Raw genomic sequence first — 14616 nt, 5'->3', positions numbered from 1 at the left:
ATTACACTATCAAATCTTGCAATATTATGCGTATCTTTCTTGTGCATTAGGTCTATGTTTTCAGAACCGGACCGGATAGCGATTCGGCCAAGGTCAGGGGTCAATGGGTTCGACCGGGGGTCGATAGGGGTCAAACCGGATGACGTCATAAATAAAAATTATTTAAAAATTAAAATATTATATATATCATATCTAATAATATATTGATATTAATAAATATATATTCATATATATTTGATGTTTCAAATATATTTAACAAGAAAATACAAAGAAATTAGAATAATCAAGTAGCAATTTATATTATTTAATAAATATTAACAAGTTTAGAATTAAAATTATGAATTTAATTGAAAAATAACATCAAATTGTAGGACAATATTTATAAAGTATCAAATATTTGAGGTATACGAATAAGTTTTAACAATTTAGGGGGCCAAAACATAATATTATAAAGTTTGAATTTTTTTTTTAAAAATTACTGTTGAATCGGAAAACCGGTTTTTTTCCGGTCAAACCCGGTCAAACCCGAATTTTGACCGGCTTTGACCGAGTTTTAAAATTTCCGGTTTTCTAAGTTGACTCGGACCGGCTACCTGGCCGGTTCCCGGTTCGACCGGCCGGTCCGGTCCGAGTTTGAAAACAGAGCATTAGGTTAAATTCATACGTACTTGGTGTACCGGTTACATCAACCCAATGAACATATTCACCAAATAGTGCAAGAGTTACGGCATTAAATTAAGTTGTGTAATTGAGATGTAACACCCACCTATGTAATAAAAAACCCATTGTCAAGATTAAAGTCCTGTTTAATAAATCAATTCAACAGTTAAAATTAACGAATTCAGATCTTAACATGTTCAAACTCGTTTAATAACCAAAAATTGAATATTTGAATTAATTGAGTGGCACTGAATTTTTTGGACAAAATTTGTTCCAAAAATAAGTGATGAACTATTCACTTATCACTTAATATGGTATACGTTCAAATGTACCCGATTTAGTACTTAATAATTTAAGAAATTCAGATTTCAGTTTTCAGACATCGATAAGTTCTACCAGAGTCAATCTTCGCTATTTGGTTAATCCCCTCCCTCGGTATGTCCGCACTCACCACAGAGTATTGGCTTGCCAATATTCAAGTTCTCTCCGGTAGTTAAAACCTCCAAAGACCAGACTTAGAGTGGAGCTCATGCAAAATATGTATAATACGTAGTATAAAAAGAGTAATTAATGAGGTTTTGGCATACATTTGGGTTATCTAACCAGCAAAACTGGTCAAACATTATTGACGGATTCAATTCAATTACGTCACTCGCTCACATCTGCCAAGTAAATATGTAATATTATATTTTTCAGCATTATTTCTAGAAATTTACCATTTTGGTTATGAAAGCTTTAGTTATTTGTCTCTAACTCTCTCTCTCTCTCTCTCTGGATAATGGATTTATTGGTAATTATCCTGATTAAATTTTTCTCTAATCTATATAATTGGTCCAACGCCTAATTGCTAACGTTATCAACCAATTAATCAAATATGTACATACATTCTCAAATGGTCTTCCATCTTATACATTAATTACCATCGTTAAGAAATGGTCAAAAGGCCGCTTTTTGCAGTATCATAAGCAAAGACTTAAAATAATTGACCAAATTGTCTTCTCAATTTGGCATAATATGCATATCAAACATTATTATAAATGGATGTTTCTTACGGGGGCCAATTCTGACTTTTAAGGTTGATGAACTTTCAGTAGTACCTAAATTAAGATGGAAATTTTGCAAGGATGAGCTGCAGATGAATGACAAAAGCATCTAGACAGGAAGACATTCTCGAACTCAGGACTGCAAGCTTAAAAAAACACAAGAATATCAGTCTTTGGAGTTACTTGAACTAGATTCCAAGCCGGCCATCTCAGTTGGTCAGTACCCACTTGGAGCAAACTTTTGCACTGATACAGTACAGAACAGTAGAATACCTTCATTTCTGGGAAGCTATAAGAAAGAAAATTCCAAATTTTTTTTGCATGAAAATAATGAGCAACTTGAGTCTAGATGATGAGGAGCAGATATAGATTATGAATCTAGAAGAAACGAGTCAACAGACAATCAACAACTGTCCAAGACCAGGTACGTGATATCCATTAAACTACAAAAAGTGGCCCTCACCAACCTTTCTATATATATATATAGTATTTTCCTGGCCTGCTAATTTGCTCACACGTACAATTACAGATTCCGGAGTGCGGACGACCCTTTGGTCTTTCTTGCAAGAAAAAATGGGTGCTCTGTCTAAATTCTTCTTGTCTCCAATTTACAAAGCCACATCAATTTGCTTCTCTAAAGTTCTTCCTGAAGCTTTGAAGTTCTTGATTTTATCTGCGGTTATTTTATGGAGTTCTTACAGGCGTCAAAGCTCTAGGCACGAGTACATGGCACAGATCGACAAGCAGAGCTGCAAATTTGTATTCAGAAAGAAGTTGAGGCCATCTTTGGAGGCAATGGAATGTTCCATCTGCTTGTGCGAAATTGAAGAAGGTGATGAAGCAAGAGAGCTGCATTGCAATCATGTGTTCCACAAGAATTGCCTGGAGAAATGGTTGCAGCGCTGTCATGCTACTTGCCCGCTTTGCCGGAGCTTGGTGGTGCCTGAGGAAGTTGCCTCCGAGCATAAACGATCACAGGCTGAACATCAGCTGCTGAAGAATAGTGTGGAGGAGGAATTGGCTCTTATGTTGTTGTCTACCATGACCATGAGTGGTTGGAGCTGTCATTCTGGGTTCTAATTGCTCAACAAGATTGGGGTTTCTTCTCTCTTTTCTGGGATTGGCAAGAAGGGCAGTTGAATCAAACACCGCACCAGTTAATGCATTATGAGCAACATATAGTTGGTATAGATGAGATATTCTTTGGTTTGGTAGGAAAGCATTTGTACAAAATGGTGACTCGCAATTGTTTCTAGGATGAATTACCAAAATTATTTTAACCTTATCTTACCTTTTTATGCTGCTGATCATTTTATCATCGGGAGTACACAAAACTGGGCAAGAATCAAATAGGCTCTAGCATATGTGGCCATATACAAATTTAGACTTTAAGCACTTGATCAAATTCTCTCTCTCTTTTTTTTTTTCTTTTAATTATGAAGAAGGAGTTAATGGATTCAAGATCCAAACATTTGACCAGCTGTTAAATTGTTCTAAGACCGTCTTGTCTGTCTCCATCGTGGACTGCATTGCATGTGCAGTGCGAAACGCACGCCGGATGGTTGCTACCAATTATATTCTTCCACCGCCAGCGTACGGGAGTGGTTGGCACGGGAGAAACCTAAACTTTTTTTTTTTTTTTCCCCGGAACGATAAGTGGGAAGAAACCTAACATAGTGAGCCGAAAAATGAATCAAATTACTCGATAGTAAAATCAAATTCAATTTGATAAGAATTTATTCGAATTTGGTTCACGAATTGGTCATATCAATCTTGAACAGCGATTTATATTCAATAACATTTAAAATCGATAAAAAAAAAAAATCGTTCAAACTCGATTTAGTAAATAAACAAGTCAATTTTAAGTAAAATTTCAAACTCGTCAAAATTATCAAACAAATTTAAACATTAGAGTGTTTGACTTAATTAAACTCGTTTACGTCCCTACTTTGAAAGGGTTGAATTATAGTACAACATTTTGCTAAAACATTAAAAGGCCCTTAAGTTCCTAGGCTAGCCAGAAATCATTCTTGCACCTTATGTCAAGGATCTTAGTGACAATTGTACCTATAATTATACATATATTATAGACACTAGTAAAAAAAAAAAATGTATATACTGACGTGCAAAAGCATAAAAAAATTTCTCACCTGTTGAAAATTATACCCAACAATTATTTTACTAGTATTTATATTTGTGGTTTTATGTAACATCTAATATTGCATGGTACAATTGGCATTAACAATTGTAAAGGCCCTTAATCCAATGTAAAGGTTGGCAATTGTCAGATCAAAATCAGGACCAGCTCTACGTTAGTTACTTTCATCGTCGGTTGTTGCCATAATTTTTAGGGTTAATCACATTTTATCCCCTTAAAGAATACCCCATTTCTCAGTTTACCCCCTAACCTTTAATTTTGCTCACTTAACCCCCTTTAGGACAAAATTGCCCTTGCATTATTTTGACTTTTCATTTACCTTATTTTCCTTTCTTTTATTTTTTTTTTCTCTTTCTTCTTTATTTAATTCTTCCTCTTTCCCACAAAAATCTTCACCTTAATGATTGAAATTAAAAAAGATGAATTACAAAGATCTATCTTCTTCTTAAATGATCAAAAAAAATTCAAACCACTTTTCTAAAATACAATTTTTTTAGCCTTTCAATTCTTTTAATTTTGGGTTTTCCTCTTTCCTTTCTAGTTTCTCATTTTATTCTCAAGAAAATATCATAAGATGAAATTGTTTTCCTTTCTTTTATTTCTTTTTCTCTTTCTTCTCTCTATCATCCTTCCCAATAGAAAATTCGATTTCCACAAAAATTTTTGTTTTGAGTTTGTAATCGCATATTTTTGGGCGAAAGTTTAAAAGACATCAAAAACTAATTTTGATTTTCTGTATGATGTCACGTGTCACAAATTTCAATTGATAATTATTAATCAGGTCACAATTTCATCTTAAGATATTTTCTTGGGAATAAAATGAGAAACTAGAAAGGAAAGAGGAAAACCCAAAATTAAAAGAATTGAAAGGCTAAAAAAAATTGTATTTTAGGAAAGTGATTTGAATTTTTTTTAATCATTTAAGGAAAAGATAGATCTCTACAATTCCTCTTTTTTAATTTCAATCATTAAGGTGAAGATTTTTGTGGGAAAAAGGAAGAATTAAATAAAGAAGAAAGAGAAAAAGAAATAAAAGAAAGGAAAATAAGGTAAATGAAAAGTCAAAATAATGCAAGGGCAATTTTGTCCTAAAGGGGGTTAAGTGAACAAAATTAAAGGTTAGGGGGTAAACTGAGAAATGGGGTATTCTTTAAGGGGATAAAATGTTATTAACCCTAATTTTTAATCCCTTTCATAACTCACAGTTTTTTGTATGAGTGTTTCGATAAATGGACTCTGCGAAGACACTTCAAAAGCCGGCAACTTTTTCCACGCTTTTGTACGTGGTTATGCGTGTGGGCTACCAGGGAGGGTGAAGTTACGTGTGAGTTGATAACCTGCACAGATGCATCAGAACCGGACAAACAAGCAAAGGCGAAAACTGCAATCACCTGACCACATTGGAAACATTATTGTACATGTAAAACGTGGAGAGATACAACGTTCCTGGAATTTGGGGAAACAAAAAAAACATTACGAACATGAATAATATGATGATAAAGACACAGCATGAATAATATTATCGATTCATTACTCAATTCGCAGCCAAAGGTTCTGCTCTCTGAGCAAAAGCATTCAACCCTTTCTTTTGCTTGTTCAATATTTTTGTAACAAGTACCAAATTGTTTTGCTCCTCAAGCGTACAAGCAAGCTGTCAATAGAATTCTGAAGTTTTTGGTCTGGTCTTCCACTCTTATCCCCCTAACCGGCAGCTCAATCTTAGTCTTAATTCCCCACTAATTATAGCCGCCAGGGTCTCAGCTCAGCACACCGTCCAAGACCATGGAATTCAATAATGGTTTCTAAGGAATCCAAGAGAGAATCATTTTTCCTTTTTCCCATTGCAAAACACTACTCTTAGAATGCTCCGTACTCCGGACTGGACAAATACATGCAAGAAATTTCTCAGAAGATATGAACGCAAGCCCGTATTATTCTGCTATTAAAGATGGCAGAAAAAAACGTAGGACAGCCAAAGGGAAGGAGCCGTCAACTGTATATTTTGGAGCAAATGATGCCTATGCGATCTATTGACTCTATAAACAACGTTCAAACATGGAAAAATTGGAGCTATTCTACATATAATTTGTATACAACTGCAGAAAGAGCATACGAAGTACCACCTTTCAGACATAATCCTGCTTCTTGCTTTGAAACCCGAAATAGCTGAAGCAAAATGCCATCCTGACTGTATCATGCAAATGAGGTTCATAAGCTGCAGTCAAAAACATGAAGCTATGCCCAACTTCATGGAGAAGTGGTATCATTGACCATCGCGGCCACATTTCTTAAGTTGTGGACGGACCACTGATAGTTGACTAAGCAGGTCGGTAACATAACAAAGGATTGACATCTTGGCTCTCATTCTCATAGATCTCAAAGCTCCTATTAGACATATTGATCCCCATTCAAACCATAGAGACAACTCTTTATAAGCGAGTGATTCTTACAAGAATTTGTCCTGGACTAGCTTCTTCAACTCTTCTAGCTTTTGGATTATTTTTGGGCTCATCAGGTCTCTAGCTTCCCTTATAAGCGTGCCTTCTCTGCTGAAATGATATGCATCTACCACAGTCCTAATCCAGGTGTGGAGCTGCTCTGGTGTCCTGTAAGACAAGTAATAGAAATTTGCATAAGTTACGGAATGACAAAATGAGAAGGAAAAAGAAAACCAGCTAAGGAACTGTACACCCTAATAATCTAGTCATGCATGCAACACCAGCCAAACGAATACCAGAACATATGTGCATATTTTAAAATTTTAAAAAGTAATGAAAGGGCAGTAAATCTGCCATGCCCATTGGCTTTAGTAGTTAACGCATGCTTGCACCTTATATGACCACTTCAAGGGTTAAGCTTATTAGACTCACGTATAAAGGCAGTCAACATCCTTTCCTTCAAGTTCTTCTCCCGGAGTAAAAGCATCTTTTAAAGCACTCATGCGCTCCTCAGGATCTTCAATTGTAAGAAGATACTTCAGTATCCTGATTTCTTTCGGCACAAGCCTCTGAAGATTGCCCCGTGCTGTCATATACAAATGATACAGTACATCTTTCACCTGAAGAAAATTGAGAACTTGAAATCATCAACTAACAGATCTGGCCTACAGCAAGCAACCTGGTAGAAGATAGAAACTAAGGAGAAAAATAAACTTATATTCTTGAAAATTCAGATGCACCAAAAAGTCAAAACAACGTCATAACCAAGCTCTGAGCAATTTAAAAGCACTTTTTTTCCTCTCCAATCAACAGGAAATGGATAAATAAAAAGAGACAGACACCTAAGACAATCAATAGATTCCAACCTCATCTTTTGTCATGGTTGATTCTTTTGCAGCGGACCAAGCTTTTGTGATCATCAGAACCAAAGCAGAATCAAGTTGATTTTTCTCAGCCAAACTATCAATCTTCCTGCAAGCAGCATCTACTGAGGGAGAATTGATTATATCTTGAAATTTCAGCTCTGCAGCATTTAGAGCCTCTATACTTTCTGTAGCAGTATCATAAGTTTGCACAGCAGCCAAGCACATATTCCCAAGCTTAGCCACAGCTAAACATACACCAAAACGGACATGTTATTGAGACAACTATACTATCTAAATAAAACAACTTGTCCGATGGTCTCTGACACCATCACAAGATTTAAATGTGGGGCAAAATATCAATGAGTTTGAACAACCAACAGCAACTTTGGTGCAAAGATCTAGGTAATAGAACATGACTGCTGCAAATGCAGCACCAGTACTTTGGATTTCAGACTGCAAAGTTACTCTTAACCTAAGTTGGAAAAAAGTGAAAACGACTTTAGGCAAGAGTGGCATTTGTTACCACGTTGTCAATGCAAATTGTTGAAGATATGTGATCTAATATTAGAAAAGATATGATTATAGTATCATGTATGTGGCATTTGTTACCACGTTGTCAATGCAAATTGTTGAAGATATGTGATCTAATATTAGGAAAGATATGATTATAGTATCATGTATTAATTAGGTATCATATGATTATAGTATTATGTATTAATTAGGTAGTAGATTGATTTAGATTAGCATGATTTTAGGATCTAAATTAGGTTACACTTGTGTATATATATATGTATATTGTGTAGTCCTAATAAGATGAAAAAAAGTATTTTCTCTCAATTTTTCTTAGTTTTCATGATATCAGAGCCCTACCATCAAGGTTAGAGTCTCTGTCCGCTGCCAGAAAATTCAGTAATCATCATTCGGTTCATCTGGTTCTGTATAGGACACATCTCTGTTCTATTCTTCACTCTTGTTTTAAAGAGTTCAGATCTGTTCTTTTTTTTGTTTTTATTCTATTAATTCTGAACCCATAGCAGAAACGAAATCTGTCGTTATGTCTGATGTGGTTCCTGTGATGTCTAAAATCACAGACCACAAACTCAACAATTCTAACTATCTTGATTGGAGCAAAACGGTTCGTCTTTATCTGCGAAGCATTGATAAAGACAATCATCTGACTGATGATCCTCCAAAAGATGGTTCAAGATAGACATGGCTAAGGGAAGATGCTAGATTGTTCCTTTATTACATCTATTGATTCTATCTCCCTTCCTAAAACTGTTCATGAAGCCCTATCCCATCCCGGATGGCGCAATGCTATGATAAAGGAGATGAATGCTCTAGATGGTAATGATACTTGGAACTTAGTAAATTTACCTGCAGGGAAGAAGGCCATTGGGAGTTAGTGGGTTTTTGCAGTTAAATTCAATCCTGATGGGTCGGTTGCTCAGTTAAAAGCTCGCCTTGTTGCCAAAGGCTATGCTCAAATCTATGGAGAGGATTATTCTGACACTTTTTCCCCTGTTGCCAAGTTAACATCTGTCAGGTTATTCATTTCTATGGCAGCCACTCATAATTGGCCTTTGCATCAACTAGATATCAAGAATGCCTTTCTTCATGGAGACCTCCAAGAGGAAGTTTATATGGAGCAACCACCAGGGTTTGTTGCTCAGGGGGAGTCTGGGAAGGTTTGTCATCTTCGGAAGTCCTTGTATGGACTGAAACAAAGTCCTCGTGCTTGGTTTGAAAAATTTAGTCTAGCAGTTGAAAGGTTTGGGATGCAGAAAAGCAAATCTGATCACTCTGTTTTCTACAAACAGTCTGAAGATGGTATTATTTTGTTGGTAGTATATGTGGATGATATTGTTATCACTGGGAATGATGCTGCAGGTATTTCATCTCTTAAAACTTTTCTCCATAGTCAATTTCAGACAAAGGATTTGGGACTATTAAAGTATTTTTTGGGTATTGAGGTAGCAAAGAGTAGGAAGGGGATATTCCTGTCCCAAAGAAAATATGTTCTTGACTTACTATCTGAAACAGGAAAATTAGGGGCTAAACCAGCTAGTACCCCAATGATCCCTAACTTGCAGCTCACAAAAGAAGGTGAATTGTTAGAAAATCCTGGAGGTATAGAAGATTGGTTGGAAAGTTGAATTATCTTACAGTGACTCGTCCAGATATCGCGTATTCAGTTAGTGTTGTTAGTCAATATATGTCTAATCCTACTGTTACTCATTGGGCAGCTGTAGAACAAATTTTGTGTTATTTAAAAGGAGCTCCTGGACGTGGTATTCTGTATAAAAATCATGGTCATACTAGGATTGAGTGTTTTTCATATGCTGATTGGGCAGGATCCAAGGCAGATCGAAGATCCACAACTGGATTTTGTGTCTTTGTTGGAGGAAACCTGATCTCATGGAAGAGTAAGAAGCAGAATGTTGTCTCGCGATCAAATACAGAGTCAGAATATAGAGCTATGGCACAGTCGACATGTGAAATCATGTGGATAAATCAACTTCTAACTGAAGTAGGTCTCAAAACCTCAATGCCTGCAAAATTGTGGTGTGATAATCAAGCGGCTCTTCATATTGCATCCAATCCCGTATTTCATGAGCGAACAAAACACATCGAAATAGATTGTTATTTTGTTCGTGAGAAAATACAGCAGGGCTTGATTTCTACAGGATTTGTAAGGACTGGAGAATAATTGGGAGATCTCTTTACGAAGGCTCTACATGGAGTTCGAGTAGATTACCTTTGTAACAAGCTGGGCATGAGCAACATCTATGCTCCAGCTTGAGGGGGAGTGTTGAAGATATGTGATCTAATATTAAGAAATATATGATTATAGTATCATGTATTAATTAGGTATCATATGATTATAGTATCATGTATTAATTAGGTAGTAGATTGATTTAGATTAACATGATTTTAGGATCTAAATTAGGTTACACTTGTGTATATATATATGTATATTGTGTAGTCCTAATAAGATGAAGAAAAGTATTTTCTCTCCATTTTTCTTAGTTTTCACAAATATTGAAAGTTTCAGCTTTAGCCACAAGCCTGGTTTCTTCAACAATCATAAGCAAGAACAACACTTATTAGCACTCCATGACCAAGATCAATGCAGCAATACTAATCTCAACAAGGATTAATTTCTAATTTGACAGTTTCGCAAGAATTCACTCAATTTCACTTAATATTCTGATTAAATATATGCTTAGAAGAGGAAGCCAACGTGTTTTTATTCAAAATGAGCACCAACATTACAATGTTCCTTTGAAAATGATTATAACTAATGCCATATGACAGAATAAAGTGGAAGTGAAGGTTCAAGATGGAAATAAAGGGGCATCAATCTAACCATTTTGTTCAGTCGGATTGTCATAATAAGATTCCGCCACAGCATGAAGATGAACGAAGAATTCCTGTGTAAAATCTTTACGACGCTTTGCAACTATTTCACTGATCTCAGATGGTGATTTTCTGATCACTTTGAGTAGTTCCTCATGCCTTTGAACATCTTCATCAACCTAGGCAGCAGAATTCCCCAGTCAATTTCCATACTAGCGAAAACATCATATGCTCCAAAAGCTTTATATAGCATAAGATAGAAAACCATTAACAATAAAAACAGGTCCATGATATCTAAGACCATAAAAATCACCTATCCACTAAATCCTCTCAGTACTTACAGAAGTGTTCCAACCAAAGAGAAGATATGAGCGAAATTCACTCATGCAGAAAGGTCAATCTGAGCAGAAACTAAAACCAGGCTCATGAAAGAGCTTAAACAATATCCTCTGAAAAATTTTGAACTTAAACAGAACCTTCAGAGTAGTTTCATAGAATTCGAGCAGCAAATAAGACTATAAGAGTATCTACATTGTTCCAGAAGCCACTGATCGGAATATCTTCCTACTGGAGACAATCCATTTTGATACACAGAAATCGAATGAAACAAGCATTATGAGCCTTCTATACCAACTTCATGTAAAAGGAAAAGCACTACCTCTTTGAGCTTTCTCGCAAGTCTGAGTAGCTTGTGCTTCATGCCAGGATCATTTTCAGTGTCAGCTCTATCCTGACATCGCTGATAGAAATGAGGTCGGATACTGTCCCATTCTCTGCTAAAAGCTAGTAGCCTTCGCCAGTCAGTTGGAGTGGGCTTGTCAACCATGAAAACTTCAATCAGCTTGTCACAAACTCTGGTCATTTTTTGATCATCCAAACTTTTTGCAGCATCCTTCTTGTCAGTCTCTTCTTCTTTGCTTGTGGTAATCCCATTACTAGCTTTAAGGCCAGAGTGTTTAGCAGTTGTCATATGCTCTTCCACAGAATCATATGGTACTCTAGATGTATTGCCAACAGCGGCTGCATGAAAAAACTCGTGTAGTCTGACTGTACCAAGTGGCAAGTAAGAAACTATTAGCCAAAGGGGGAGGATTCATATTGAAAAACATGGATTCAATGGTCTCTCATCAAAGACAGCCATAAAAATGAACTTTCTAATCAACATGCAACTATTTGACCAGAGCAAAATATTGAAGTCTGCCACCAGGACGAAGATTTGAAATTTCTTGCTATATAAACATAAAGACAGAAATTTGACTTTTTCTTTAAATTTTGAACAATATTTCGTGAGTAAAGTAATCATTTTCGTTTTTTGTGGTGGTTTTTTTTTGTTGTTTGTGGGGGGGGGGGGGGGGGGAGAGCAACTCGGGTTACCTTTAAGTAATCATTTCAAAGCTCAAACTTGATTGTTTTCTAAATGAGTTAAGGAAATAAAAAACCATCACAGCTCATGGTATAGAATAAAGTAACTTGAAAATCTGAATAAGCACATAAAAGCTCCACTAGTAAAGTTCATCAATAAAAAATCATGACAAAAATATCAAATTCGAGATTAGTCCTTGTGATAACAAGAAAATGGTTTTACTGAACATGTCAATGTATAGTTACAAAGCCAGTCATCAAACCCATATCCTAGTCGGGATAACTAACAGTTGACCATGAGGGCCAATTATCACCACATAATCTATTAAAAATTTGCAGAGCGCTAACAAAAATGTAGCATTTCACATTCCAACCAAAACCCAGCTCTCAAAAAATCAAACCACATTTATACCAAAAAAAAATAGAACAGAAGTCCCGACTATTCAAGCTTTAAGCAGTAACATATGCTTATTAAGAGAAATAGAAGATATTTTTAGCTTGACCAAAACAAAATACTATCTACAATGGGGAGAAAAGGGCGGAAAAAGCTAAACTTGCAATAACTAGCACTAAACTATGTCATTCTTTTTTAATTATTTTGGATAATTTGTGGGAGAATCAAAAGAGAGTTAAAGACATAAAAGAAAAGGAAAACTAAAGTTAAAGTTCCGTTTTTTAATTACCCTGGGATTTTGAAGCCAAATATAGTGACTTTGAGAATGAATTTCTGACGGAAAATAAAGATGGGTAGAGGGTTCTTGAAGTGAAAGAGAGTTGTGGCTTCGGGAAGACGATATAAGTTCCCAGAGATGCAGATGTTGATGCCAACTCCATGGCTGAGTGTTATCTCCCACTTCAGGATTTCAGTAGGACTTCGCTTCTTTTTCTTGTATTACTTCTGGGAATTTCTTCTAGTAGCTTTGCTCTTCGGTTTGATGCAGAAGTGGAAACAGGGGATACGACGCTGTTTTGATGATGAGGATGTCGTTTTGCTTCTAGATACTTTTCCTCACAACTCACCCTCGCAACTCCCTTTGAAGGTCTCTTACTTGGGATATGTATAGCCATACAAAACTAGAAGACCTGAAGTGAATTGGATTCACTTAAACCAGAGACCTAATGACCTAAGTAACTTCGACCAGAGAAACTATAGAAATTACTAATGAAACTACTAATCGTTTGACTCAATAAGCTTGAGCAAAGTGATCAATGTGAGTTGGGCAGAATGCGATGTGAGTAAAAATTCCATCGAAAATGACCAATGAAAATCGTCACATATTGTGACAAATTTTTTGATGGAAGGTAGGATTCGAACTCTTGACCTCCCGATCCACCAAACCTAAGAAGGCTTGGGAGTGACCACTGGGCGGCTTGCTTCTAGATACTTGAGTTTCTCTTTTCTTCTTCTTCCTTTTCTTCCTTTTTTTTTTATTTTGTTCCCTTCTTAATTTTTTGTTTGTTATTTTTTTTTTCTGTACAAAACCCTCAGATAAAAATCATTTCGTCTATGGCTTTCCAAGATAGCCAAAAATTTCAATTAGCCCCAAACTGGAAATGTCTCAATTTAGCCCCATAGTTAACTCTTCAAAGAAAGGCTTTCCCCAACTTTAATCCTCGGTGACATTTCAGTTTGCATTGTATTGTGCATGTGCCACCACTTCCAACATTATAATAAGAAATTTAAGAGAAAATGCCAAAGGAGATATGATTTGGATGGTTGATTCTAATTTGATTGATACAGTCAGTTTGGTGGTCACTGCTGGTTAAATTTTATAATCCTACATATACACTCTAAACTAATTCACCTCTTGATCTCGTGAAATTTGTCCTCAAGATAAACAAGCTATTGTAAATCTATTTTAACGTATACAATTACTGGTTATTATTCATTTTGCTTTCAACTTTAACAAGAAGCAAGAACGATTTAAATAGATAACCGAAAGGAATTACAGGCTGTAAATACTATATATGTATAGCTAAAAATAGGATAAAGAAGAGCAATCCGAACTCACGAAGGAGCTTGCTCATTCGCATCTTCATTCTAATTTCATTGACAAAGATTGCGATTGGAAATGAAATGCTGCATGCAGGTAGTTGTTTTTAATTTTAGTTATTTTTCTTAAATTAAGCCTTTTTTGAACTTTAGTAACTATAGGATCATATTTTTCATTTGGTAATAAGTTAGAAAATAGAGTTGGCTTCCTGGATATATGGAACCTGTTTAGAATTTCGTTTTCTTGGTCTACTCAAGGGCTTGATCCCGTGCTTTCCTCTGATCAGCCGTGTGGATTTACTCTCCAAGAAGTTTGCCTCCTACTGTTCGTCTATGTCCACGGCCGTTCTCTTGTTCTATGATGGTTAATTGGTTTGGGAAACAGTCGTCACATCTTCCGCTGCGCTGTTAAACGATCATGGAGATATTTGAAGAAGTTCTAGGCAGGAAAGTCTTTTTCCCATATAGATACTTTGAAATGAACTAAACTCAGAGTCAACAATTTTCTCAAGAATTTGATTATCCCTGCTACTTGATTATTCATGAATGGTTGCTTCTGTGGATCAGCTTTGACATTTAATTCAACTTGCTTGTCAACTGAAAGAAGATGGAGCGGTTAATTATTTTGATTTCAACTTTCAAGATGTCACCTTATGGCATTATCAGTCAACAACACACATTTAAGTTGCACTTTTCAACTGTTCCATAATGTTGATATTAAACTTTCCTTCATTTC

General features: G+C 35.8%; 2 protein-coding genes across 2 annotated transcripts; one reads left to right on the top strand and one right to left on the bottom strand.

Moving 5' to 3' along the window:
• Positions 1 to 1988: 1988 nt before the first annotated feature.
• Positions 1989 to 2988, top strand: LOC113710891 (putative RING-H2 finger protein ATL12). Its single transcript, XM_027233954.2, has 2 exons — positions 1989 to 2127; positions 2233 to 2988. Exons 1-2 carry the CDS (start codon positions 2076 to 2078, stop codon positions 2781 to 2783), a joined length of 603 nt encoding a protein of 200 aa, XP_027089755.2. The 5' UTR covers positions 1989 to 2075; the 3' UTR covers positions 2784 to 2988.
• Positions 2989 to 5776: 2788 nt separating this feature from the next.
• LOC113712950 (uncharacterized protein At4g37920-like) lies at positions 5777 to 12853 on the bottom strand. Its single transcript, XM_027236605.2, has 6 exons — positions 12571 to 12853; positions 11184 to 11572; positions 10536 to 10704; positions 7166 to 7410; positions 6732 to 6919; positions 5777 to 6467 (listed from the first exon to the last, which is right to left on the bottom strand). Exons 1-6 carry the CDS (start codon positions 12719 to 12721, stop codon positions 6308 to 6310), a joined length of 1302 nt encoding a protein of 433 aa, XP_027092406.1. The 5' UTR covers positions 12722 to 12853; the 3' UTR covers positions 5777 to 6307.
• Between the last annotated feature and the right edge of the window lie 1763 nt (positions 12854 to 14616).

Source organism: Coffea arabica, chromosome 10e, assembly GCF_036785885.1.
Source record: "Coffea arabica cultivar ET-39 chromosome 10e, Coffea Arabica ET-39 HiFi, whole genome shotgun sequence".
Taxonomy (NCBI): Eukaryota; Viridiplantae; Streptophyta; class Magnoliopsida; order Gentianales; family Rubiaceae; genus Coffea; species Coffea arabica.
The sequence above is the reverse complement of the archived record's forward strand: the minus strand, read 5'-3'. Positions and strand labels throughout refer to the sequence as shown.

Bases quoted from the DNA above. Each gene is read 5' to 3' on its own strand.
- LOC113712950 (XM_027236605.2), bottom strand. From the start codon at position 12,721: ATGGAGTTGGCATCAACATCTGCATCTCTGGGAACTTATATCGTCTTC. The intron at 11,573-12,570 runs GTAATTAAAAAA...CACTTGGTACAG, and splicing joins TTTGGCTTCAAAATCCCAGG to TCAGACTACACGAGTTTTTT. The intron at 6,468-6,731 runs GTGAGTCTAATA...CTTGTCTTACAG, and splicing joins GATGTTGACTGCCTTTATAC to GACACCAGAGCAGCTCCACA.
- LOC113710891 (XM_027233954.2), top strand. From the start codon at position 2,076: ATGAATCTAGAAGAAACGAGTCAACAGACAATCAACAACTGTCCAAGA. The intron at 2,128-2,232 runs GTACGTGATATC...GTACAATTACAG, and splicing joins CAACAACTGTCCAAGACCAG to ATTCCGGAGTGCGGACGACC.